At 36.0% G+C, this 24,187-nt stretch overlaps 1 protein-coding gene across 1 annotated transcript in view; it reads right to left on the reverse strand.

The window, feature by feature from the left end:
- The window catches only part of MCTP1 (multiple C2 and transmembrane domain containing 1), a 397,320-nt gene that overhangs the window by 278,209 nt on the left and 94,924 nt on the right, over positions 1 to 24,187 (reverse strand). Inside the window, exon 3 of the mRNA XM_049769129.1 lies at positions 5,450 to 5,592. Within this exon, the coding sequence (XP_049625086.1) occupies positions 5,450 to 5,592 (143 nt within the window). The remainder of the gene's footprint in view (positions 1 to 5,449; positions 5,593 to 24,187) is intronic.

Below are 24,187 nucleotides of genomic sequence, written 5' to 3' on the forward strand. Positions count from 1 at the left end.
ATTTAACATTCAAACTTTTTATTTTCATGGTTCATCTTTTTTACTGTCCTCATGCCAGATGTCAACTTTGAATTCTTATTAATTGTCAAAGACGTAATCATGGGTGAGAATGGAAACATCAGAATTATTCTACTTAGTTTCAACAACATAAATTGTTTGTCAGATGAAGGATTGCTTCAGCAATACAGAGTATTGACAAAAGATTTTAGGAAAAAAGTATAGAAAAGAAGAGGAAATGTACTCTACTGTAATAAAAAATGCAATTACTATTGACTAATGTGCATGTTAAAAACCAAGATAAACATGATTTTAGATTTTTAAATTTATTCTTACACAACTCAGTGAACAAGATGTCATTATTTCTATATTTTAGAAAAGAAATCTAAAGCTTAAAATATTGAGCCCAATATTCTTCTTAGCCCTGGAAGGGTTAAGGAGTTAGATACAGATTTTTGTATTTAATCTCAGAAACAAAGCATATCTAAAAATTAATAAATGTAACTTGGGTACACATTCTAGATAAAAGACTTGGAAATCAACTGTGAACCATGTAGGGAATTCTTTCTTTCCTGGTTCCTCTATTTTACAAGATAGAAACACTAGTTAACCTTAGAAGTTGCATGCATAACAGTAGCACTTCTCCTCATAGTCCTAGGAGTTTAAAGTCACCAGTGACTTTGTGGGCCTGAGTGTTAATGGAGTAGGCAGGGCATTTTTTGATTTGTATGTGGCCAATGGAGGTTAGATCCTCAGTAACTCATATAGTCCCCTGAGTAACATCAGGAATGTTAACTGAGCACAAAGCCATAAGTAAGCCCTGAATAAAGTCAAGTATCAAAACTTTGATTTTATGGAATTTAAATTGATAAACATAGCAGTGGTTGAAATTGTTATTTATATAAGATAATTAGACTGTCAATAATAAAAAGAAGATTTGAATAGCAAGAGTAAATGGAATGGGAATAGGATTTGGAAAGATATCCAGATCATATAGTATGACCCAGGATATAAAATTCTCCTCAGCAATTATTTCCATGACTTGTTTTCTTCTCTATGGACATTTTTTTAAAGTAAAATTCTTTTTTTCATTTTTATTGTAATCAATGTGAATTACAAGTCTTTCACAGTTATATTTAAGGTAGATAGTGACAGCGAATTAGGGCCATTCCCACCACCAGTGTCTAGGGAGTTTTAAAAGAAACATTTTCACTGTAAACAGATAACTAAACTCTAGTTTTAGTCCAAACTGACACTGCAAACAACAAACAAAGCAAGATGGAATTTAACTAAGACTATACTAATTAGTCATCTTTAGTGGAAAACAGAAATTCTGTTACCTAATTGGTGAGTGGACATAAATAAATCCTTAATCTCTCTGAGCCTCATTCCCTTGTAAAATGGAGTTGTGAACGATTACTCATTGGGTTGTAAGGATTACATGAGATAAAGTGGGTACTTAGCATTGTGCTCAATAAATGTCAGCTATTACGATGATGAAGCTGTGAAAACAGAGTCATCTACCAAACACTCAATCACTTCACACATTCTTCCTACATAAACCAAATGGAAGTAGTTCTGTATCATGCCTTTATGGTAGTGTTTTATTTTGTAGCTGAGTTTTAGGGCTTAAAATGGTTGAGATTCTTTTTTTAAGTTGTTTTATTGTTTAAAATGCTATATTATACAATTTATTTTAATTAATTTTATAGCAGTTTAGAAAACTGCTACTAAAATTAATTTTAAATATGACTGCAATGTAGGTCATAAATTGGACTGAGCTTACTATTTTTAATATTAAATTTGAAGATATGAGTTATTAAAGGAACTGTTCGTTTTGTTTAAAAGATTATTTTAGAAGCAGCAATAGGAGCCCAGATTAATTTTCTTTCTAATATTTATTTCTTCCTATTATTTTTTTATTGTTCAAATCTTTCTATTATTTAGAAAATCACTTTAATTTAGTACAGAGATCTCTAAGGCATGAAGAGGCAAAAAAGCAATAATTTGTGGAATTACTTCCCCCCCTTCCTATGTCTCTTATGTCTCTTCCTCTGTAACCCTTGGTGTCAACTGTATCCTGCACAACATTGTGAGTTATATGACAACGGAGAATTGATATTAAATTTAATTGAAATGAGTGCTGACCTTATTCTATTATTTAAAGAGTATATTAGGGCATTGCTATGGAGATGGTATACTTCAGTGACTTGTCTCAATTAGAGGTACTACATTTTGCTTCTCAGTTTCTACTGCTACCTTATGTCTTTCAAGACTGTTACCTGCAGTCTTGTTTTAAGCTGCCCATATTGTGAAACTTTCAGAGCTAAAAAAAAGTATTTGCTTCATTAAAATGAAGAGCTATGTGAATTTTAACCATTTAGAAAATATCTGATTTTGTTTTGAGGCCACATTTGGCTGTGCTTAGGGCTTCTTCTGTGACAGGAATTACTCATCAAGGAATGACATTTGCTGTTGGGAATTGAACTGGTGTTGGCCACATGCATGGCAAAATATCTTTTTTTTTTTTTTTTGGTGGTTTTTGGGTCACACCCGGCAGTGCTCAGGGGTTACTCCTGGCTCCATGCTCAGAAATTGCTCCTGGCAGGCACGGAGGACCATATGGGACGCTGGGATTCGAACCGATGACCTCTTGCATGAAAGGCAAACGCCTTACCTCCATGCTATCTCTCCAGCCCCAATGGCAAAATATCTTAACCTCTGTACTACTATCTTTTTAGTTTGATATATTCTTTTTAAAATGAGCAGTTTGATATTTGAATTTCTACATAGATTAACACTCATTCTGTATGTGTGTGGGAGGGCCACACCCAGTAGTGCCCAGGATTTACACCTTTGCTCAGAAATCACTCCTAGCAAGCCATGAGAAACCATATGTAATGACAGGGATCAAACTGGGTTGTTGGCTACATGCAAGGCAAGAACTATTGCTCCAGCCCTGATGAATACTCATTCTTGTACACAGAGAACAGTAAAAGAACACAGACAACATCAAGTGGAATTTTATAATCCTTTAAAAGAGATTTACACGTGGTTCTGTCAAAGGTAATATCCTGTTAAAGGAAAAATGCAAGGCTTATCCTTAAAAAAAAAAAAAACCAAGAGCTTATTAAACCTTCTGCTATTGTTTTAATGAGTTCATTGGTGATACAATAATTTTCACAAATATACTTGCTACTGAACTTTTTCTTCTTTCCTTTCTCTTCTATTTTTTTTTTAGTTTTTCTTTCTATTTTCCATATTTTTTAAATAACATTGCTTTTGGTCATCTTAAAACAAATGTATTATGATCAGTTATGTCAACTATGTGATGCATTTAATTTAAATAAATTTATTAAAAATAATTTAAAATAAGCCCTTCTTCAATATTTTTCTGTAAGTAATATTAAGTACTGTCTTTATTAAGATCTACTTCCCTTTCTATATATTCTCCAGTTCTAAATTATCTTTTCTAAACCTTTATAGAGGTAAAGTTTCCTTTACATTCCTCTTCCTAATTTTCCAAATTCCTACTTAAATATCTCAGTTTTCTTACTATGAAAGTACTTTCTCTCCCTTATTTGATATTTCTTTCTCTATAGAGATAAAATTTAGGGAGAAACATCTATTGAAAGTTTTACCTTTGATGAAAAAAGGGCTGGCCACAAAGGTTTTCACATAAATAATTCTGCCAATACACATTATAAATAAAAAGCTTACTCCCTAGTTTTACTCCATTAATTTGCTTTAGCCAATGTCTTCAGGAGATAATCTTTAGAAGTGAGTGGGAAACTTTTATTTCCATAAGAACATACATAAACATATACACTTTAAACTTTGGTGATTTTCTCATCAACATTAAAATGAACCTGCTATAATTAAAATAAAATGTTTTTGTTTATTTATTCTTTCCATGGAGAGAGGAAAAATGGATGCAATACAATAAAGACTTTTAGAGGAAGTAAGTTTCCAGAGACTTCTGGAGAGGGGATTAGAGGAGATTTTTTTTTTTCTTAAATTTTCAGGCAATAAACAGCAAATTTAGGAATTATTTCCTGGCTATACACTTCTGGATAGCTCCAAGGACCATATGAAATGATGGGAATAAAACCTGGGTTGGCCATGATTACTATCTCTCCAGCTGTATATTATAAAATATATATTTGTGGGGCTGGAGAGATAGCATGGAGGTAAGGCATTTGCCTTTCATGCAGAAGGATGGTGGTTAGAATCCTGGCATCCCATATGGTCCCCCAAGCCTGCCAGGAGTGATTTCTGAGCCTAGAGCCAGGAGTAACCCCTGAGCGCTTCCAGGTGTGACCCCAAAACCAACAAAACTAAACAAAAACAAAAAATATATTTTTGTTTTGTTTTTGGGCCAAACTGGCAGTACACAGGTGATATTCCTAGTTTTGCACTCAAATCATTCTTGGCACATTTGGGGGACTAAATGGAATGTTGGGGATCAAATCTGGTCTGGCTGCATACAAGGCAAATGCCCTACCCACTATGCTATCACTCTACCCCAGTATTTTATGACTTTAAGTGCATGTGTTATTTGTGGGGAAAAGAATGAAATATGAAATGTTGTGATAAAATGTAAAAAAATGAATTGGTCATTGAATAAAGTCAAATAGGAGACATAAGGAGATGACTTAATTTAATTATTATTATAATGTTATTTTTTATCAAGACATACAATTTAAAAGGAATTCAGGTATAAACAAAAAAGGAATTTATGTTATAAGTCGTCCTTTAAATTTTCCTTATTTATTGTTTAGAATTTTTTCTTTGTTGTTTAGCTCAATACTTAGGGGCCTAGTGATCATATAGATCAAAGCCTAGGGCTCTTTCATGCAAAGCATGTACTCTAAAACATTGAGCTGTCTTCCTTGGGAATAAGTTCTTATTAAAAATAAAACTATATCAAAATAATAAGACTCTATTTTCTCATTTGGAGTAATATAAATTATAAAATATAATATAGTAATACATATAACTTATATGTAATTATATTTATATTATAATATATAATAGAATGTAAATTAATTTTCTTATATTAGCTTATCTTTTTTAATTTGTGACAAGAATAGTAGATCTCTTAGCATAATTCTTAAACAGAAAGCTTTAATTCTGTTTAGCTTCTTTTCTTTCTGGATTTTATGGATGGTTGTTTCTACATCTTTCCAATGTGCATTAAATTGGTTATCTGCACTAAGCAAGAGATGAATTTCATCATTATTCTACAGGAATAGCTATAGAACAGTCCTGAAGAAAAATGTCCCCACTGGCTCATCTCCCCCATGTCTCATTTCTATCGCAATACCAAGAGGTTAGAGTTGTGCGCAAATGATTCTCTGATGAAAAGTCTCATCAGAGAGACATAATAATAAACACTAAGCAGGAATTTATTTGTCAGATTGTGTTAGGGAAAAAAAGAAAAATGGCTTACCTTTATGTACAATGGCTCCCTAAGATGATCAACAAGTATGCAAGCTTTCTCCTCCCACACTGGATTGAGATTCTTATGTATGGTTTTACTTCTGAAAACTTCCTTTCTTCCAATTTTAAACTTCACGTATGGATCACTTGTCCCTATACAAGAGATAAATATTGAGCTATGTTAATCATTCTTTTGCATGGAAGCCTAGAAATAGTCACACCACACAAATATTACTAAGTATTAATTACTAATGGACAAGAGATTAATAAAGAATGAAGATTATACAGAAAGAAGGTAAAGTGGGCAGGGCATTTGCCTTGTATGCAGCTGGATTCAATCCACACCAATCCTAGAGGTCCCTGATCACTATCAGGAGTAATTCCTAAGCTCAGAACAGGAGTAACGGGGCCGGAGAGATAGCATGGAGGTAAGGCATTTGCCTTGCATGCAGAAGGACGGTGGTTCGAATCCCGGCATCCCCTATGGTCCTCTGTGCCTGCCAGGGGTGATTTCTGAGCATGGAGCCAGGAGTAACCCCTGAGAGCTGCTGGGTGTGACCCAAAAACTATAAAAAAGAAAAAAAAAAGAACAGGAGTAACTCCTAAACACCACTGGGTATAGCAGCAAAACCAAAAATAAATAAATGAATAAAAAGAATAAAGAAAAGTCAATATTTTTAATTGGCAGTAGTAAAAGAAATAGCTTCTGAATCTTAAGAATTCCAGAAGAAGGGGAATGGAAAAAGAGAAAAAGAGGAAGAATAAATATTGGAAGATAATTTAGAACTTCCATAATCTGATGAGGGAGACTTGGAGGCCCCAGAGTTTCAAATAAAAATAAACCCAGATAGAAGACCAACACATGTAATCAAAATGGAAAAACATAAGGGATAGACTCATTAAGCTGACAAGAGCTAAACAAAACCTCAAATACCAAGGAAACAACATAACATCTACACCATATTTCTCAAACAAAACCCTATAAACAATAAGAGAATGGAATGATATTATCAAAGTACTGTATTAAAAGAACTCATAATCAAGAATCCTCTTCACTAAAAGGTGAAGAGGTGGTGATAAAATTTGAGGTGGTGATAAAAACATTCTCAGACAAATATTAGCTAAAGGCATTTGCTGAAAATAAACCTATTCTTCAAGGAATATTGAGAGGACTCTCCAAAAAAGGAGATTGACAAAATAACTAAAATTTTCATAAAAAAGAACTAACAAATATCTTGATATCAGTAATAATAAATATTTTTATATCAGTACTTCCAATAAATGTCAGTTGAACTATTCTATAAAAAGGCACAGAGAATTGGGGCCGGGGAGATAGCATGGAGGTAGGACATATGTCTTGCATGCAGAAGGATGGTGGTTCCCGGCATCTAATATGGTCCCCTGAACCTGCCAGGAGCAATTTCTGAGCATAGAGCCAGCAATTCCTGAGTGCTTCCAGGTGTGAATCAAAAAACAAACAAACAAAGAAAAAGTGGCACAGAGAGTGTGGAGGATTAGGAAACAAAAGCCAACTAATTTTTGCCTACAAGGACACATTTAAACTCACAATAAATACCAAAGCAGAATGAAGGTTAGGAAAAAAAAACCCTGAAAACCAATGGTAAACTAAAAGATCAAGATTGATCAGAATTATATCAGAGGAAAATAGCATTCCAGTCAAAAAAATTAATAAAAAGAGATAGACATTACATACTAGTCAAGTGATCAATATGCCAAGAGGTTTCAGAACTCTTATCAACATTTATGAGCCAAAGGGTCAGCAAAGCATAGCATAGCAAGCACCTTTTAATAGAGTCAAGAAAATATATTAACAGCAATATAACACTAGAATATTTTATCACCCTACCCCTTACAGAACAACCAGAAATAATAACAATAAAAGATGCCATTAGAGTCAATGAGCATAATAAAGAAATAATAACTACAAGGTTTGTTTAAGGATTAAATTAGATTTAAAGGGCAATTCTAAGTTTGTGACAGGAATAACCTTGGGAAGTGGTGAGAGGACATGAGGAGAGCATATTTTTGGGGATACTGAAAACATATTATGGAGCATAAAAACTTTTAAACAGGGTGACCTGGATTGGATGTGACCAACATGCCAGCAAATTTTAGAGTTGTTAAGAGCAGGAAAGATGGCTTTAGACATACATGTAAATAAGTCCATTATCAGACACTCCTCACTTCATTACTGCCTGGGATAAAATTGAATGGCTCCTTTTTGTGTTTATTCATTTTGTTTCCAGGCCACAACTGAGGGCTCACTGCTGGCTCTGCACTGAGATCACTCCTGGCAAGCTTTTGAGTTCATCTGGGGTACTTGGGATCAAACCAAAATTGGCAGTTCTGCAAGGCCTATTGCCCTACCCACTGTATTATTTCTTCTCTACCACCACATCACTCTTTCTAACCCTAGCTTAGAGCCCCTAGATGCTTTAAATTAATTTTTTTATTTGTACACAAAATCCTGGGTTTGGGGTCACATCTGGCATGTGTTCAAGGGTTATTCCTAACTCTGTGCTTAGGAGTGAACCCTAATATACAATATACAGGGGGATAATATACAATGCTGAGAATCAAATAGACGTCTTCCCACTCATTTTCCTCCTAAATCTAAAATAGGCAACTATTTATTTTAAAGGAAACTTTAATTATAATAGGTTGGGGAATTTGTCTATAATAGTGTTAATACCTACGTATCTGATGTACAGTTAACTAACACTCCACCACCAAAGTGCCCAAGACCCTCAAACCATGTCTGTGTGTTACCTTCAATCCACCTTATCTTTCCTTCCTATCTACTTTTCCCCTTTCTTCATATTCTCAGTTCTGTAATCCTGGGCCAAGGTGTACCATCATTTGATATCTCCTATTTCCTGGTCTTGTTTCTCAGGATACCATGGTTGATTGAGAACTCCAGTATTTATACTTTTCCCTCTGATTGAATTTGCTTTAACTTATTATTCTCCAGTTCCTTATACACTGCTTGATTTAATTTTTCACATGGTTGCATAGAATATCATTGTGTACATATCCACAACTTTATCCACTCATCTGCCACTGAGTATCTGTGTTGCTTGTATATTCTAAGCAAAGGCACCAAAAAGTGGATTTACTAAGTCACATAGAAGCTTTATTCTCCTTTGAGAAACTTTCTTTTTCTTTCCATTTGCTTTTTTTTTTTTGTTGGGGGGGCACACATGGTAACACTCAGGGATCACTTCTGGCTTGGGGAACCATATGGGACGCTGGGGGATAGAACCGCTGTCTGTCCTAGGTTAGCCGCTTATCTAGGTTTGCCTTACCACTTGCGCCACCACTCCAGTCCCTTTTCTTTTCTTGTCTTTACTTTTTTTTTTTTGATAGTGGGCCTACTATTTTTAAGTACATTCTTTTTTTTTTAAATTTATTTTTTTAAATTTATTTAAACACCTTAATTACATACATGATTGTGTTTGGGTTTCAGTCATGTAAAGAACACCACCCATCACCAGTGCAACATTCCCATCACCAATGTCCCAAGTCTCCCTTCGCCCCACCCGACCCCCCGCCTGTACTCTAGACAGGCTCTCCATTTTCCTCATACATTCTCATTATTAGGACAGTTCAAAATGTAGTTATTTCCCTAACAAAACTCATCAATCTTTGTGGTGAGCTTCCTGAGGTGAGCTGGAACTTCCAGCTCTTTTCTCTTTTGTGTCTGAAAATTATTATTACAAGGGTGTCTTTCATTTTTCTTAAAACCCATAGATGAGTGAGACAATTCTGCGTTTTTCTCTCTCTCTCTGACTTATTTCACTCAGCATAATAGATTCCATGTATAGGAAAATTTCATGACTTCATCTCTCCTGACAGCTGCATAATATTCCATTGTGTATATGTACCACAGTTTCTTTAGCCATTCGTCTGTTGAAGGGCATCTTGGTTGTTTCCAGAGTCTTGCTATGGTAAATAGTGCTGCAATGAATATAGGTGTAAGGAAGGGGTTTTTGTATTGTATTTTTGTGTTCCTAGGGTATATTCCTAGGAGTGGTATAGCTGGATCGTATGGGAGCTCGATTTCCAGTTTTTGGAGGAATCTCCATATCGCTTTCCATAAAGGTTGAACTAGACGGCATTCCCACCAGCAGTGGATAAGAGTTCCTTTTTCTCCACATCCCTGCCAACACTGTTTATTCTCATTCTTTGTGATGTGTGCCATTCTCTGGGGTGTGAGGTGGTATCTCATCGTTGTTTTTATTTGCATCTCCCTGATGATTAGTGATGTGGAACATTTTTTCATGTGTCCTTTGGCCATGTGTATTTCTTCTTTGTCAAAGTGTCTGTTCATTTCTTCTCCCCATTTTTTGATGGGGTTAGATGTTTTTTTCTTGTAAAGTTCTGTCAGTGCCTTGTATATTTTGGAGATTAGCCCCTTATCTGATGGGTATTGGGTGAATAGTTTCTCCCACTCAGTGGGTGGCTCTTGTATCCTGGGCACTATTTCCTTTGAGGTGCAGAAGCTTCTCAGCTTAATATATTCCCATCTGTTAATCTCTGCTTTCACTTGCTTGGAGAGTGCAGTTTCCTCCTTGAAGATGCCTGTAATGTCCTGGAGTGTTTTGCCTATGTGCTGTTCTATATATCTTATGGTTTTGGGGCTGATATCGAGGTCTTTAATCCATTTGGATTTTACCTTCGTACATGATGTTAGCTGGGGGTCTAAGTTCAATTTTTTGCAAGTGGCTATCCAACTGTGCCAACAACACTTGTTGAAGAGGCTTTCCCTGCTCCATTTAGGATTTCCTGCTCCTTTATCAAAAATTAGGTGGTTGTATGTCTGGGGAATATTTTCTGAGTATTTAAGCCTATTCCACTGATCTGAGGACCTATCCTTATTCCAATACCATGCTGTTTTGATAACTGTTGCTTTGTAGTACAGTTTAAAGTTGGGGAAAGTAATTCCTCCCATATTCTTTTTCCCAATGATTGCTTTAGCTATTCGAGGGTGTTTATTGTTCCAAATGAATTTTAAAAGTGTCTGATCCACTTCTTTGAAGACTGTCATGGGTATCTTTAGAGGGATGGCATTAAATCTGTATAATGCCTTGGGGAGTATTGCCATTTTGATGATGTTAATCCTGCCAATCCATGAGCAGGGTATGCGTTTCCATTTCCGTGTGTCCTCTCTTATTTCTTGGAGCAGAGTTTTATTGTTTTCTTTGTATAGGTCCTTCACATATTTAGTCAAGTTGATTCCCAGATATTTGAATTTATGTGGCACTATTGTGAATGGGGTTGTTTTCTTAATGTCCATTTCATCCTTATTACTATTGGTGTATAGAAAGGCCATTGATTTTTGTGTGTTAATTTTGTAGCCTGCCACCTTGCTATATGAGTCTATTGTTTCTAGAAGCTTTTTGATAGAGTCTTTAGGGTTTTCTAAGTAGAGTATCATGTCATCTGCAAACAGTGAGAGCTTGACTTCTTCCTTTCCTATCTGGATTCCCTTGATATCCTTTTCTTGCCTAATCGCTATAGCAAGTAATTCCAGTGCTATGTTGAACAGGAGTGGTGAGAGAGGACAGCCTTGTCTTGTGCCAGAATTTAGAGGGAAGGCTTTCAGTTTTTCTCCATTGAGGATAATATTTGCCACTGGCTTGTGGTAGATGGCCTTCACTATATTGAGAAAGGTTCCCTCCATTCCCATCTTGCTGAGAGTTTTGATCAAGAATGGGTGTTGGACCTTATCAAATGCTTTCTCTGCATCTATTGATATGATCATGTGGTTTTTATTTTTCTTGTTATTGATGTTGTGTATCATGTTGATAGATTTACGGATGTTAAACCAGCCTTGCATTCCTGGGATGAAACCTACTTGATCGTAGTGGATGATCTTTTTAACGAGGCATTGAATCCTATTTGCCAGGATTTTGTTGAGGATCTTTGCATCTGCATTCATCAGTGATATTGGTCTGTAATTTTCTTTTTTGGTAGCGTCTCTGTCTGGTTTAGGTATCAAGGTGATGTTGGCTTCATAAAAACTATTTGGAAGTGTTTCTGTTTGTTCAATTTCATGAAAGAGTCTTGCCAAGATTGGCAGTAGTTCCTCTTGGAAAGTTTGATAGACTTCATTAGTGAATCCATCTGGACCTGGGCTTTTGTTTTTCGGCAGACATTTGATTACTGTTTTAATTTCATCAATGGTGATAGGGGTGTTTAGATATGCTACATCCTCTTCCTTCAACCGTGGAAGATTATAAGAGTCCAAGAATTTATCCATTTCTTCCAGGTTCTCATTTTTAGTGGCGTAGAGTTTTTCAAAGTAGTTTCTGATTACCCTTTGAATCTCTGTCATATCAGTAGTGATCTCTCCCTTTTCATTCCTGATACGAGTTATCAAGTTTCTCTCTCTCTCTGTCTTTGTTAGGTTTGCCAGTGGTCTATCAATCTTGTTTATTTTTTCAAAGAACCAACTTCTGCTTTCGTTGATCTTTCGGATTGTTTTTTGAGTTTCCACTTCGTTGATTTCTGCTGTCAGCTTTGTTATTTCCTTCTGTCTTCCTATTCTTGGGTCCTTTTGTTGAGCATTTTCTAGTTCTATTAGCTGTGTCATTAAGCTACTCAGGTAAGCTCCTTTTTCCTTCCTGATGTGTGCTTGCAAAGCTATAAATTTTCCTCTCAATACTGCTTTTGCTGTGTCCCATAAGTTCTGATAGTTTGTGTCTTTATTGTCATTTGTTTCCAGGAACCTTTTTATTTCCTCCTTGATTTCATCTCAGACCCACTGGTTATTGAGCATGAGGCTGTTTAACTTCCAGGTGTTAAAGTGTTTCTTCTGAGTCCCTTTGGAGTTCACAAATAATTTCAGAGCCTTGTGGTCAGCGAAGGTAGTCTGCAAAATTTCTATCCTCTTGATCTTATGGAGGTATGTTTTATGTGCCAGCATGTAGTCTATCCTGGAGAATGTCCCATGTACATTGGAGAAGAATGTGTATCCAGGTTTCTGGGGATGGAGTGTCCTATATATATCCACTAGGCCTCTTTCTTCCATTTCTCTCCTCAGGTCTAGTATATTCTTGTTGGGTTTCAGTCTGGTTGACCTATCCAGTGTTGACAAAGCCGTGTTAAGGTCCCCCACAATTATTGTGTTGTTGTTGATATTATTTTTCAGATTTGTCAACAGTTGTATTAAATATTTTGCTGGCCCCTCATTCGGTGCATATATGTTTAGGAGAGTGAATTCTTCCTGCTCTACCTACCCCTTGATTAATATAAAATGTCTGTCTTTGTCCCTTAAAACCTTCCTGAGTATAAAGTTTGCATTATCTGATATTAGTATGGCCACTCCAGCTTTTTTATGGGTGTTGTTTGCTTGGATAACTTTTCTCCAGCCTTTTATTTTGAGTCTATGTTTGTTCTGACTATTCAGGTGCGTTTCTTGTAGGCAGCAGAAGGTTGGATTGAGTTTTTTGATCCATTTAGCCACTCTGTGTTTCTTAACTGGTGCATTTAGTCCATTGACATTGAGAGAAAGAATTGTCCTGGGATTTAACGCCATCTTTATTTCAAAATTTAGTGTGTCTTTTGGGTAGTCTTGTCTTAGATTAGGTCTTTCAGTTTTTCTCTTAAGACTGGTTTTATGTCTGTGAAGTTTCTGAGCTGTTTTTTGTCTGTGAAGCCATGTATTCTTCCGTCAAACAGGAAAGTGAGTTTTGCTGGGTATAGTATTCTGGGTGAAGCATTCATTTCATTCAGTCTTGTCACAATATCCCACCACTGCTTTCTGGCATTGAGCGTTTCTGGTGACAGGTCTGCTGTAAATCTCAGGGAAGCTTGCTTGAACGTGATTTCCCCTTTTGATCTTGCTGTTTTCAGAATTCTGTCTCTATCTGTGGGATTTGTCATTATGACTAGGATGTGTCTTGGGGTGGTTTTTCTGGGGTCTCTTTTGGTTGGTACTCTTCGGGCATGCAGGATTTGATCACACATATTCTTTAGCTCTGGAAGTTTCTCTTTAATGATGTTCTTGACCATTGATTCTTCCTGGAAATTTTCTTCCTGGGTCTCTGGGACTCCAATGATTCTTAAGTTGTTTCTTTTGATCTTATCATAGACTTCTATTTTCATCTGTTCCCATTCTTTGACTAATTTTTCCATTGTCTGCTCATTTGCTTTAAGTTTTTTGTTCAATCTCTCCTGCTGTATGGAATTGTTATGTATCTCATCTTCCACAGCACCAAGTCTATTCTCAGCTTCTGATACCCTGTCCCAGAGCTTATCCATTTTGTCATTCACTTCGTTTACTGACTTTTTCAGTCCTGTTAGTTGACATGTTATTTCAGTTTGGAGTTTTGTGATTTCTGTCTTCATATTTTCTTGGTTCTTATTAGTGTTGTGTTCAACTCGATCCATGGTTTCTTGGAGTCCGTTGAGCATCTTCCATATTGCTAGTCTAAAGTCCTTATCTGAGAGGTTGATTAGTTGGTTGGTCATTATCTGGTCCTCAGAATTGTCATCTTCATTCTCTATGTCTGATGCTGGCCTGTGTTGTTTCCCCATTGTCACACTTGTATTGTGGGTTTTTCTACGTGATGTGGTGGTATTCATTGTCTATATGATGCAGGCAGCACACTCCTCTGGCTCCTCTCTTTCTGGATGGGCTGACTTGCCTCTAAAAGAGGGGAGTCCTCTGTGGATGAAGCCTCACACTGGGTCAAATCTTAGGCCTGAGCATGCAACAGAGAAGACAGTCCGAAGAGAAATGTTTGCTTCTGTGATATAGCGCCGTTCTTAGTGTGATTTTTCCTTCTTGTTGCAATGGAGTTCTTTCCTTAGAAAGTTTCAGTGCATGGCCGCGTCGCGAAGCGGAGCAGCCGTGCTCCGCTGGAGCCTCTTTTTGCCCCACTCGCAAGAGTTTCACGCAAGAGGACAGTAGACAGGCATAGACAGGTCACACTCACAGTCTTTCACAGCTGAGCCCCACTGGGCCGGTGTACTTTCGCGGATTTTCCCCGCCTGGTGTCACACACAGGGAGCCAGCTTTTGCAAAGGTTAGCCGGTTTTTATGCTCTGAAGTCCCTCCCTGAAAATGGCGTCTGGGCGAGCAAGGTTTCTGGAGGCTCTTTTTGCCCCACTCGCAAGAGTTTCACGCAAGAGGACAGTAGACAGGCATAGACAGGTCACACTCACAGTCTTTCACAGCTGAGCCCCACTGGGCCGGTGTACTTTCGCGGATTTTCCCCGCCTGGTGTCACACACAGGGAGCCAGCTTTTGCAAAGGTTAGCCGGTTTTTATGCTCTGAAGTCCCTCCCTGAAAATGGCGTCTGGGCGAGCGAGGTTTCTGGAGGCTCTTTTTGCCCCACTCGCAAGAGTTTCACGCAAGAGGACAGTAGACAGGCATAGACAGGTCACACTCACAGTCTTTCACAGCTGAGCCCCACTGGGCCGGTGTACTTTCGCGGATTTTCCCGCCTGGTGTCACACACAGGGAGCCAGCTTTTGCAAAGGTTAGCCGGTTTTTATGCTCTGAAGTCCCTCCCTGAAAATGGCGTCTGGGCGAGCGAGGTTTCTGGAGGCTCTTTTTGCCCCACTCGCAAGAGTTTCACGCAAGAGGACAGTAGACAGGCATAGACAGGTCACACTCACAGTCTTTCACAGCTGAGCCCCACTGGGCCGGTGTACTTTCACGGATTTTCCCCGCCTGGTGTCACACACAGGGAGCCAGCTTTTGCAAAGGTTAGCCGGTTTTTATGCTCTGAAGTCCCTCCCTGAAAATGGCGTCTGGGCGAGCGAGGTTTCTGGAGGCTCTTTTTGCCCCACTCGCAAGAGTTTCACGCAAGAGGACAGTAGACAGACATAGATAGGTCACACTCACAGTTTTTCACAGTTGGGCCCCACTGGGCCGGTGTACTTTCGCGGATTTTCCCTGCCTGGTGTCACACACCGGGAGCCGGCTTTTGCCGACATCCTTTATAAATTATAATCTAATTCTCTCATTTGGAAGTTCTATCTTTATATTGAGAGCTACCTATCAAAGTTTCTCATGATTTGGAGTTTCTTCTATTGTGATAGTGAACCCAATTTATTTTAGCATAAGGAAAATCCAAGCCTCTAACACTTTATTAATATGCAACAAAATTTAAGAATTATAAAATAAGTCATATACTATAAAATTTATGAGTATATTATCTTATTTTTAAAAGGTATTGTGACTGTTGATTTAATAACGTAAACTAAAACAAAACTCCGTAAGTTTATACTCTTGTGCTATTTTGTTGCAGTATATATTATAACCACATGATGGCGACAACTCTTACCAAATAACTATTCTCTAGTTCCAGGTTAATTCATTTTCTATCAATTATACTATTGGCTGAACCAAGGTCAACCTTAAAACATTTTATAAAATTAAAATTATATAAAATATAAATATAAAAGGAATATATTGTAAATAAAATAAAATGCGTTATGTAATTAATCAATCTTTGCATACTTAGCATAAATATAACTTACTAACATTATTATTTTATTTTAATCATAATTTCTATGGCACAAAATTTTTAGAGTTTTTCAGACTTTGGTAGTACCAGGTGTTTATTTCTGTCTATAGAGTATGGTCATGGTCAGATAGATTACAAAAGATAGCTTTATGATATGTTCATAGACATTTATGTCTCTAACACATGGTTTGATTTTGTTATTTTCATTTAAATTTTGGAGTCAGGGTGATGAGGGGAATTTTAATATCATGTGTGGTTGTAGATTTCAATTTCCTTTTAAATACAAAATATTACTAAACTTTGAAAGGGTTTTTTTTGGTGTAGCAATAAGCAGTGCAGACACAAGGTGGCAGTCTCTTTCCTTTAACTACTATTAATGATAGAATAGACACGTAATGTTGATGCTAGTTATATTTGTCCAACTAAATGATCCTCTTGGTTAACAAATTTAAACAAACTTTATTCTAAACCTAGATAATGAAACAGAAACAGCTATTACTGTTTGAAGAACAGTAACTAATTTTCGACTTGAAAATGTGCTAAATTAATTTTTTTCATATTAGGAGGGAAATGAAGGTGATAGATAAAGAAAAAGTGAAAATAGTATAAAAATTTAAAAAGAGAAATAAATGCAAATATTAGGTGTGAACAATAAAACAAATCAAAGTTGAAGTCAATAGGTTATGGCAGAGATAGAACGGTTTCAGAAGAAACACAGCTTTTGATGACCAACACTACAAAAGTCCCCAAACAAGTCCATTTCAACTAAAGTTCTTAAAAATTCCTAATTTTTCCCTTGGTATTTTATATATAGGTATATATATGTGTGTGTATATATATACATATATATCTTTTACCTTCATTTATTATTGTTATTATTATTTTTATTTACCTATCTATTTTGGTCGATTTCTCTGTTTGGGTGTGATTATTGAAATCGTCGTCCCCAATTATACTTATTTTTTTCTATTCTTTTCTTTTCCTTCGTTATGTGCTATGCCATGTTTCTTATTTCAAGACCATGGCGTGTTTTTGGTTTGTTTGTTTGTTTTTGTTTTGTTTTTTGTTTATTTGTTTGTCTGTTTTGCTTTGTTTTTCGGCTGTTTTTTGTGGTGCTTATCGATATAGCTGGAGTCCTCACTGGATAATTGACACTTTTTTTGGTACTGGTGGAGTGTTTCACCTTCTTTCTCTCCTTCATCTCCCAAATCGATGATGAGAGCCTCTAGAAGGATTCCACCCATTTTGGGAGTATTAGACTCTTACCCCAGTTTATTTATCTTCTCCTTTTCAGGCAAAACCACGCAACTTGAACTAGCTAGTCTTGCCTACAGTTAGAGGGGGAGATAAGGGAGGCATCAAGACCAAACAGGTGCAAGACTACTAAGTAGTGGGTTGGATACAGAGGGGACCACATATTCTAGCCGCCCTGGGGGTGAGGGAAGAGGAAATGGGAGGTAGGACAACAACGGAGGGGTAGGGAGGACAATTTGGGGATGGGAATCCCCCCTGATTTTATGTAAATATGTACCTAAAATGTTATTGTCAACAATATGTAAGACACTATGATCAAAATAAAAATTATATTAAAAATATTCCTAATTTTTCAAAAATTTATTTTGATTTTGATTACAAATCTTCAGATCCACGTGACCTCTTTTATATCTTGTTTGTGAAATTTTCAAAATGAGTGGGTTTTTCAATATTCCCACAGAGAGTCAAGGATTTCTACTTTTTCTTTTTTACTTGTGTTTTGGGCCAGGTTCAGGATTTCCTCCTGGCTCTGCCCTCAGATCACTCCTGGCAAATTCAGGGGACAATATGGGGCACTGACGATCAAACTCCAGTTAGCCATGTGCAAGGCAAACACCCTACCCACTGTACTGTCTCTCAGCCCCACAAGGTAAAGGATTTCACATTCATTCATGCTCCTGACAGATAAAAATTCCATAAAAGTAAATCTCTAAAGAAACAAAGGTTTGTCATGCCAACCATAAAACCTTTCTTATATGTGAAGACAATATTTGTTTTCTTTTCATTTGGGAGCAAACAATGATGAATTTCTCGTGAGACAAAAATTGTTACTATATGTGATTTGGAAAAATATTATAAAGACACAATAAAATTATTGTAGAAAACTAGTGGAGTAGGCATAATTTTAACTTCTTAAACTCTCAACCAAATGCTACTAAAATGCCTAAGATGCTATTTTTATAGATATTTTCTCTTAAAGACAGTTTTATAACTTATTTATTATATGCAATTTGACTTATTTTTTCCTTGATTCCTTTCTATGTAGTTGGAAATACACTTAATAATAGAATAATTTCTGTTAGGTACATGTCAGCCAGTAACAACAAAAAAAGTAATTACTGATTCAAGGAACCTGAGTTTCCAAAATTGTGCAGAGGAGAGCAATTTCTCTCAGCAGCAACTGCCTTGGTATTGTTATGTGCATGAAAATAAACTTCTATTACCTTTGAACCATTACATGTTTTGAGATCTATTTGTAATAACAGTGTGTTTGATGAAAACTGATAGAGAATTCTAAAATTTTGTTAGGATTCTTTTTGTTAAAATTCTACTTGCAACTATTATATTATTCCTATAATATACTATTATTATTATACCTATAATAGTTCTTAAGTCCCTCATTTTAACTCTTAAAATAACTCCGGAACCCATTTCTGCCACCTTTTCCTGCTCATTCAATATAGAACTGATAATTCTAAGAGCCTTCCTTTGGCCTGGTCTCCCTGTTTTCCTTTCAAACTATACTCCAAATGTGGACGGAATTCTCTTTGTCAGGTCACTTGATTTCCTCAGTCATGGTTTATTTATTTATTTATTTGCTTGTTTTGTTTTTACACTACATTTGGGACCTCAAGCACTACTCTGGGTGAAGTCATTTCCCAGAACATTGATTCAGCATCAGTATCCAAAACCTCTCTTGGCTCCGGAGATTTCTGCACAAATCTGAGTGTACATTTACTCTCATCTTTCTTGCCATAGAAGCTTCTGATCCTCTTCTGGCTTCTGTAGGTTATGGAATCCTAATATCTACTACTTTCACTTTTTTTTTTTTTTAGTGCCTTGACCTCGGAATATAGCAGGACTTGTGATCACACTACTAGAGAATTTCTAATTCTCTAAGCAGTCACCAGTGACCACATTTTGTTTTGGGGAGAATAGTGGGCACACTATCCCAATGTACTTTGGGATTACTTCTGACTCTGTGCTTAGGAAATCACAATTAGCAGTGCAGGGGGTCTAAATGCATTCCAGAGATAGAACCGGACTCAGCATGTACAAGGCAAGAGATCTCCCATTGTATTATCTTCTGGCCGTGTGACTATATCCTTGCTGGTTAAGTGGAAATAACATCAACTCTTTCTGCATCTTCTGGTAAAAAGTGAAGTAGCCACTTTCCCTAAGAGAAAGGAATCCAAATTGACAGGTAAGTGCTTCTTTATCAGTTTCAGGTCTCTCATGTCTGGGCAAAATGTGGGTTTTTGAAAACATATGTTTTTAAAACCATTGACTTCAATCATTGCGTGTTACTAGAAACTAAATATGCAAAATAGTGCAGCTTGTCAAGTAGAGTATGTTTTTAACTGAAATAATTTTTTGACTTTCATGGCTAATTAATTGTGCCTGGTAAATTCAATTCAGTTTTACAAGAGTAGGTGGTATGAATAAGCTTTTTCTACGGAGTGGCTATTCATGGGCCCTGGATTTTTTTCAGAAACTAAAATCTATTAAAGGAAAAAAAGTGGATCAAAAGGAGAAAAAAACAGAACTTTCTGAATACTTATTATGTGCCTAGGACTTTTTTTTGCAATATTTTATTTAGTTATAACTATAACCTTGTGAGGTATGTTAAAATAGCACAAGGAGGCATCTAATGCCAAATATATTTGTGAACCTTTGGCTTCATTGATTTTTTATTTTGAATTTACAGCACTATACCATGATGCTTAAGTTTTTATAATCAGCTGGCCTGTGCTACTTGACTCAAGCTATCATTTATGAGTTCAGCTTTTCCATAAAGTACACCCATTAGAGACTTGAATTTTTATTAGGAGAGCATGCATATCACTGAATTTGACAGTCAATAATTCTGAACTATTAGCCAAAGCAGTTGTTTTTCGACAGCAGTTCAAAACACTTTGAGTTAATTTTAATTTTATTAGGGAGATGATTTATTTAGTGTCTTTTGTCTGCAAAAACAAAAATTTAGAAAGCAGCTACTTAACTAATCAATAAATATAGATTTACTTGTATAATAAAATAAATGACTATTACTCTATATTAGCTTTGTTAAGCTGGACATTTATTTATATGCCCCAAACTGGAATTCTTGAAAAAGAATAAAGCTATTTAATGGTGCTCTGTAGAAGATTATATATATAAATTATATATTATTATTTATATAATATTATTTTTATATTTGAATATATATTTTAATAAGACAAAGACTATTATCACTTTAGGCATAACAGAGCGAGTTGGGTGCCATATAAAACAGTGGTTAAGAATTTAACCTCACTTGTGCATTGCTGATAATGTTGACTTTCATAATTTTACCTGCAAGTTAGAAACGTAAATTTTAGGGGCCTAAGAGATATTCCGAGGTTAGGATGCACACCCTGTATGTGATCTACCCTGGCTCAGTCCTGACACGACATGGTCCCCTGAGCATCTCAAATGAAGATCTGGATGTCCCAACACTGCTGTACTGCCCCAGTAATCTCAAAGCTTGAGCAACTCTGCATCCTTGTTCCCTTGCATTGAAGTGTTGTGACTTGTCAGCTGGAATGGGGAGGGGATCACCTTGATATTCAGAGTAGCACCCAATAGTTGTATGAACTTGTATAAGTCACTTAGCCTATAAGAAAAAGGAAATGACTATGGCATCTCATTTAGTCATTGTGAGGGTTTCTTTTTTTTTTTTTGTGGTTTTTGGGTCACACCTGGCAGTGCTCAGGGGTTACTCCTGGCTCCATGCTCAGAAATTGCTCCTAGCAGGCACGGGGGACCATATGGGACGCTGGGATTCGAACCGATGACCTCTTGCATGAAAGGCAAACGCCTTACCTCCATGCTATCTCTCCAGCCCCGTGAGGGTTTCTTTAGGCAACTCATAAAGTACTATCTAAGGGCTCAAAAGATAGTACAGTGGGTAGAGTACACTATATAGACCCCTGAGCATTGCAAGGCAAAAAGCCTTGTGCTCATAGATACATGAGTACAAAGCCAGGAAAAAGCCCTGAGAACAGCTGAATATGGCATCAAAAACAAAAATAAATAAATAAAGTACTAAGCATAATCTCCAGAGCAAAATAAACATCAAAAACTATTAGCAATCATTCTCAATCTTGTTCAATGAGAAAATTAATATAATTGCATAACAATTTAAAACCTTGAATCAGTGTTATTGAAATATTTATAAGCTCATCAGCTGGGTACCAAAATTCTGACTTCACATGTTGAGTAACTTTAGTTGAACAATTTTGCTGTTTAGCTACTTTTCTTAATCATTTAAGAATATAAAAATATAAAACAGAAACTAGAGCTACTGTACAGTGGTATACAGTTTATCTTGCAAATGTTTGACCAGGGTTCAATCCCCTGCCTCATATGATCCCTCAAACTCAGCAGAAGGATTCCCTAAGTGCAGAGTTAGGAGTAAGCCCTGAACTGCTGGATGTGTACCCAAAATAAAATTAAAAAATAAATCAAAGAATATTTAAAACAAAAAGAACAGAGAAGCTATGATAATTTTAATTTACTTCATTTTTAGACATAATAATTATGTTGAATTTATTTACATAAAAATTAATAAGCTATGATCCAGAGAAAGATTACAGGAGGATTACAGCACTTGCCTTGCATGCAGTTGACCTTAGTTTGATATCTGGCACCAACAATGGTCTAACAAACACTATTGAGTGATACTTGCAGGACCGAAGTGATATCATGGTGGCAAGGTGTTTGTCTTGTAGGCAGCTAACCTGAGTTTGATCCCCAGCACCCTATATGGTCCCCAAGACTTCCAGGGGTAGTTTTGGGGTAGAGAGCTATGAGTAACCCCTAAGCACTGCTGGATGTGGTCCCCAAACCAAAAAAATTAAAACAAACAAAAAAGAAAGATTCTTGAAATGTAATTAAGTACAGTAGTAGAACACTTGACTTGCTTGTGATCCGCCATTCCATGTAGTACCTCCAGAGCCCTAACAAGAATAATCCTTGAATGCAGAAGAAGTAAACCCTAAGCATCATAAGGTATGGCCCCCAAACAAAAAAACAAACAAAAGAGAGTGACCCTCAATCCCAGAGCTAGGAGTATGCCCTGAACACTACTAGCTTGGCCCCAATCCTTACTACTCTACCCCCATTACTTCCACTAAGCTATAATTATATGTATTACTTTATACTAAAGTATATGCTTTAGAAAAAAAATTCTCTTAATCATTAAAACTAAAAACAAAAACTATCCAAATAACTTTAATTCTCCACTGATTACTATCATTAGCTGAAATAACTTCAAGATAATTATATTAACACCTGATTAAAATTCATCATAAATGAATAATGCATTCTTTATCATAGTCATTTAATTAGATGAAAAGGAAAGTCAATACTTTTCTATTTGTGCCCCCATTTCTATTTCTCTCAACTCCAATTTATTGTTCAAATTCTTAGGAATAAATAATATTCTTACACACCTAATGTTACTCCTTTGCTTTACAAATTCTTCCTTTAATCATAGACTTCAGAATAAACTTCACACTTCTCTAGCATATAACACAAAACGTTTGTGGCTAATATCTATATTTAATTTTTGCTACACCTCTAATCTTATAGCACTACAAATTCCCAGCTCTTCACCAATACCCAAGTTGCCTTTCATTCTTTATTATCTTTATCACCACTTCCACCTTTCAGTGCCAAATCCATACATAACTGCTCCTTAGTCATGGACTCTGGTCCATCACATGGACATTATCAAGATCTTCTCCTTATGCTCCCAAGCATCTGTTGCACATGTCATTTTGAGATTCATGCTTTGCTGATTTCTGCCATCTACTAATATCCCTAATTTATCATAAGTGACCAAGAAATGCCAATTGGCTGAAAACACTAGTGTGAAACTCAATAAAGAAATAGCTGTATGATTTTAAGATAACATAAACGAAAGAGGTAACTAATACTCGCCACATATCCTTTATTTCTCATACCCATTTTAATCTCATATACTAAATCAGAACGATATATACAGACTTATATCATAAAAGGATTACTTATCACAGTAAGCATATTGTACTTTCTCAACTATGGTAATTGACATTGTAATCTAAAAATATGGTCAAGCTGCCCTAGTTTTACATAGCGGTTTTAAACAATTTAGATTTAGCAGCAAGCTATTTGGGCCAATGATTCATTTGACTGATTTAAATTAGAGTATTCAATTAAAAAACATGCTACAATAAAAATGAATGATTATTCTTGTATATTTCATAATCTCTTTATTTGAGGGGGGATGGCTGGACCACAAACATATATGCTCAGTTCTAACCTATGCTCAGAGGTCACTCCTAGCAGGATTTGGGGGACCTTACAAATTTGGCGATCAAATCTAGGTTACTCATGCAAATAAGAGCCCTGCCCACTACTCTATCTCCCTAACTACAATCATAAAAAATTTTATGGATATTCTATTGAGTCTCTATGAAGCATTTAATAGGATGATCATTTTCATAATGTTAATTCTACAAATCTATAAATACTTTTCTATGTATTGGTGTTCTCTTTGTTTTCATTTAATAGTTACTCATAGTTTCTAATATGTCTTTACATATTTTGCTTAGTCAGTTCTTAGATATTAGATATTTGTGTACACTTGGCAATCTACCAAGTTTTTGAGAGAAAGGACCCTAGTTCTAGATTTCTAGATTTCAATCCTAGTTGAGATTTCTGATCTTGTGTAAGTAATAAGTGAATTTTGAAAATGATAAAATTCACAAGGAAGGCATATGCAAGGATATTACAAATAAGAAAGAATGGCTTTTGTTGCCACACTGCAGAGAACAATGAAAAAGAAAAGACTTTGAATAAGAAATTTCTCAGTCCTCTAAATAAGAGGCTTTCATGATTTCCAAATTTGCTATGAATTAAGGAAATATTTTCCTTCTTTTTTTTATATGTTGCATGTATTTGGAACATGGTAAGCAGATTTATAGTT

Source organism: Suncus etruscus, chromosome 2, assembly GCF_024139225.1.
Source record: "Suncus etruscus isolate mSunEtr1 chromosome 2, mSunEtr1.pri.cur, whole genome shotgun sequence".
Lineage (NCBI taxonomy): Eukaryota > Metazoa > Chordata > Mammalia > Eulipotyphla > Soricidae > Suncus > Suncus etruscus.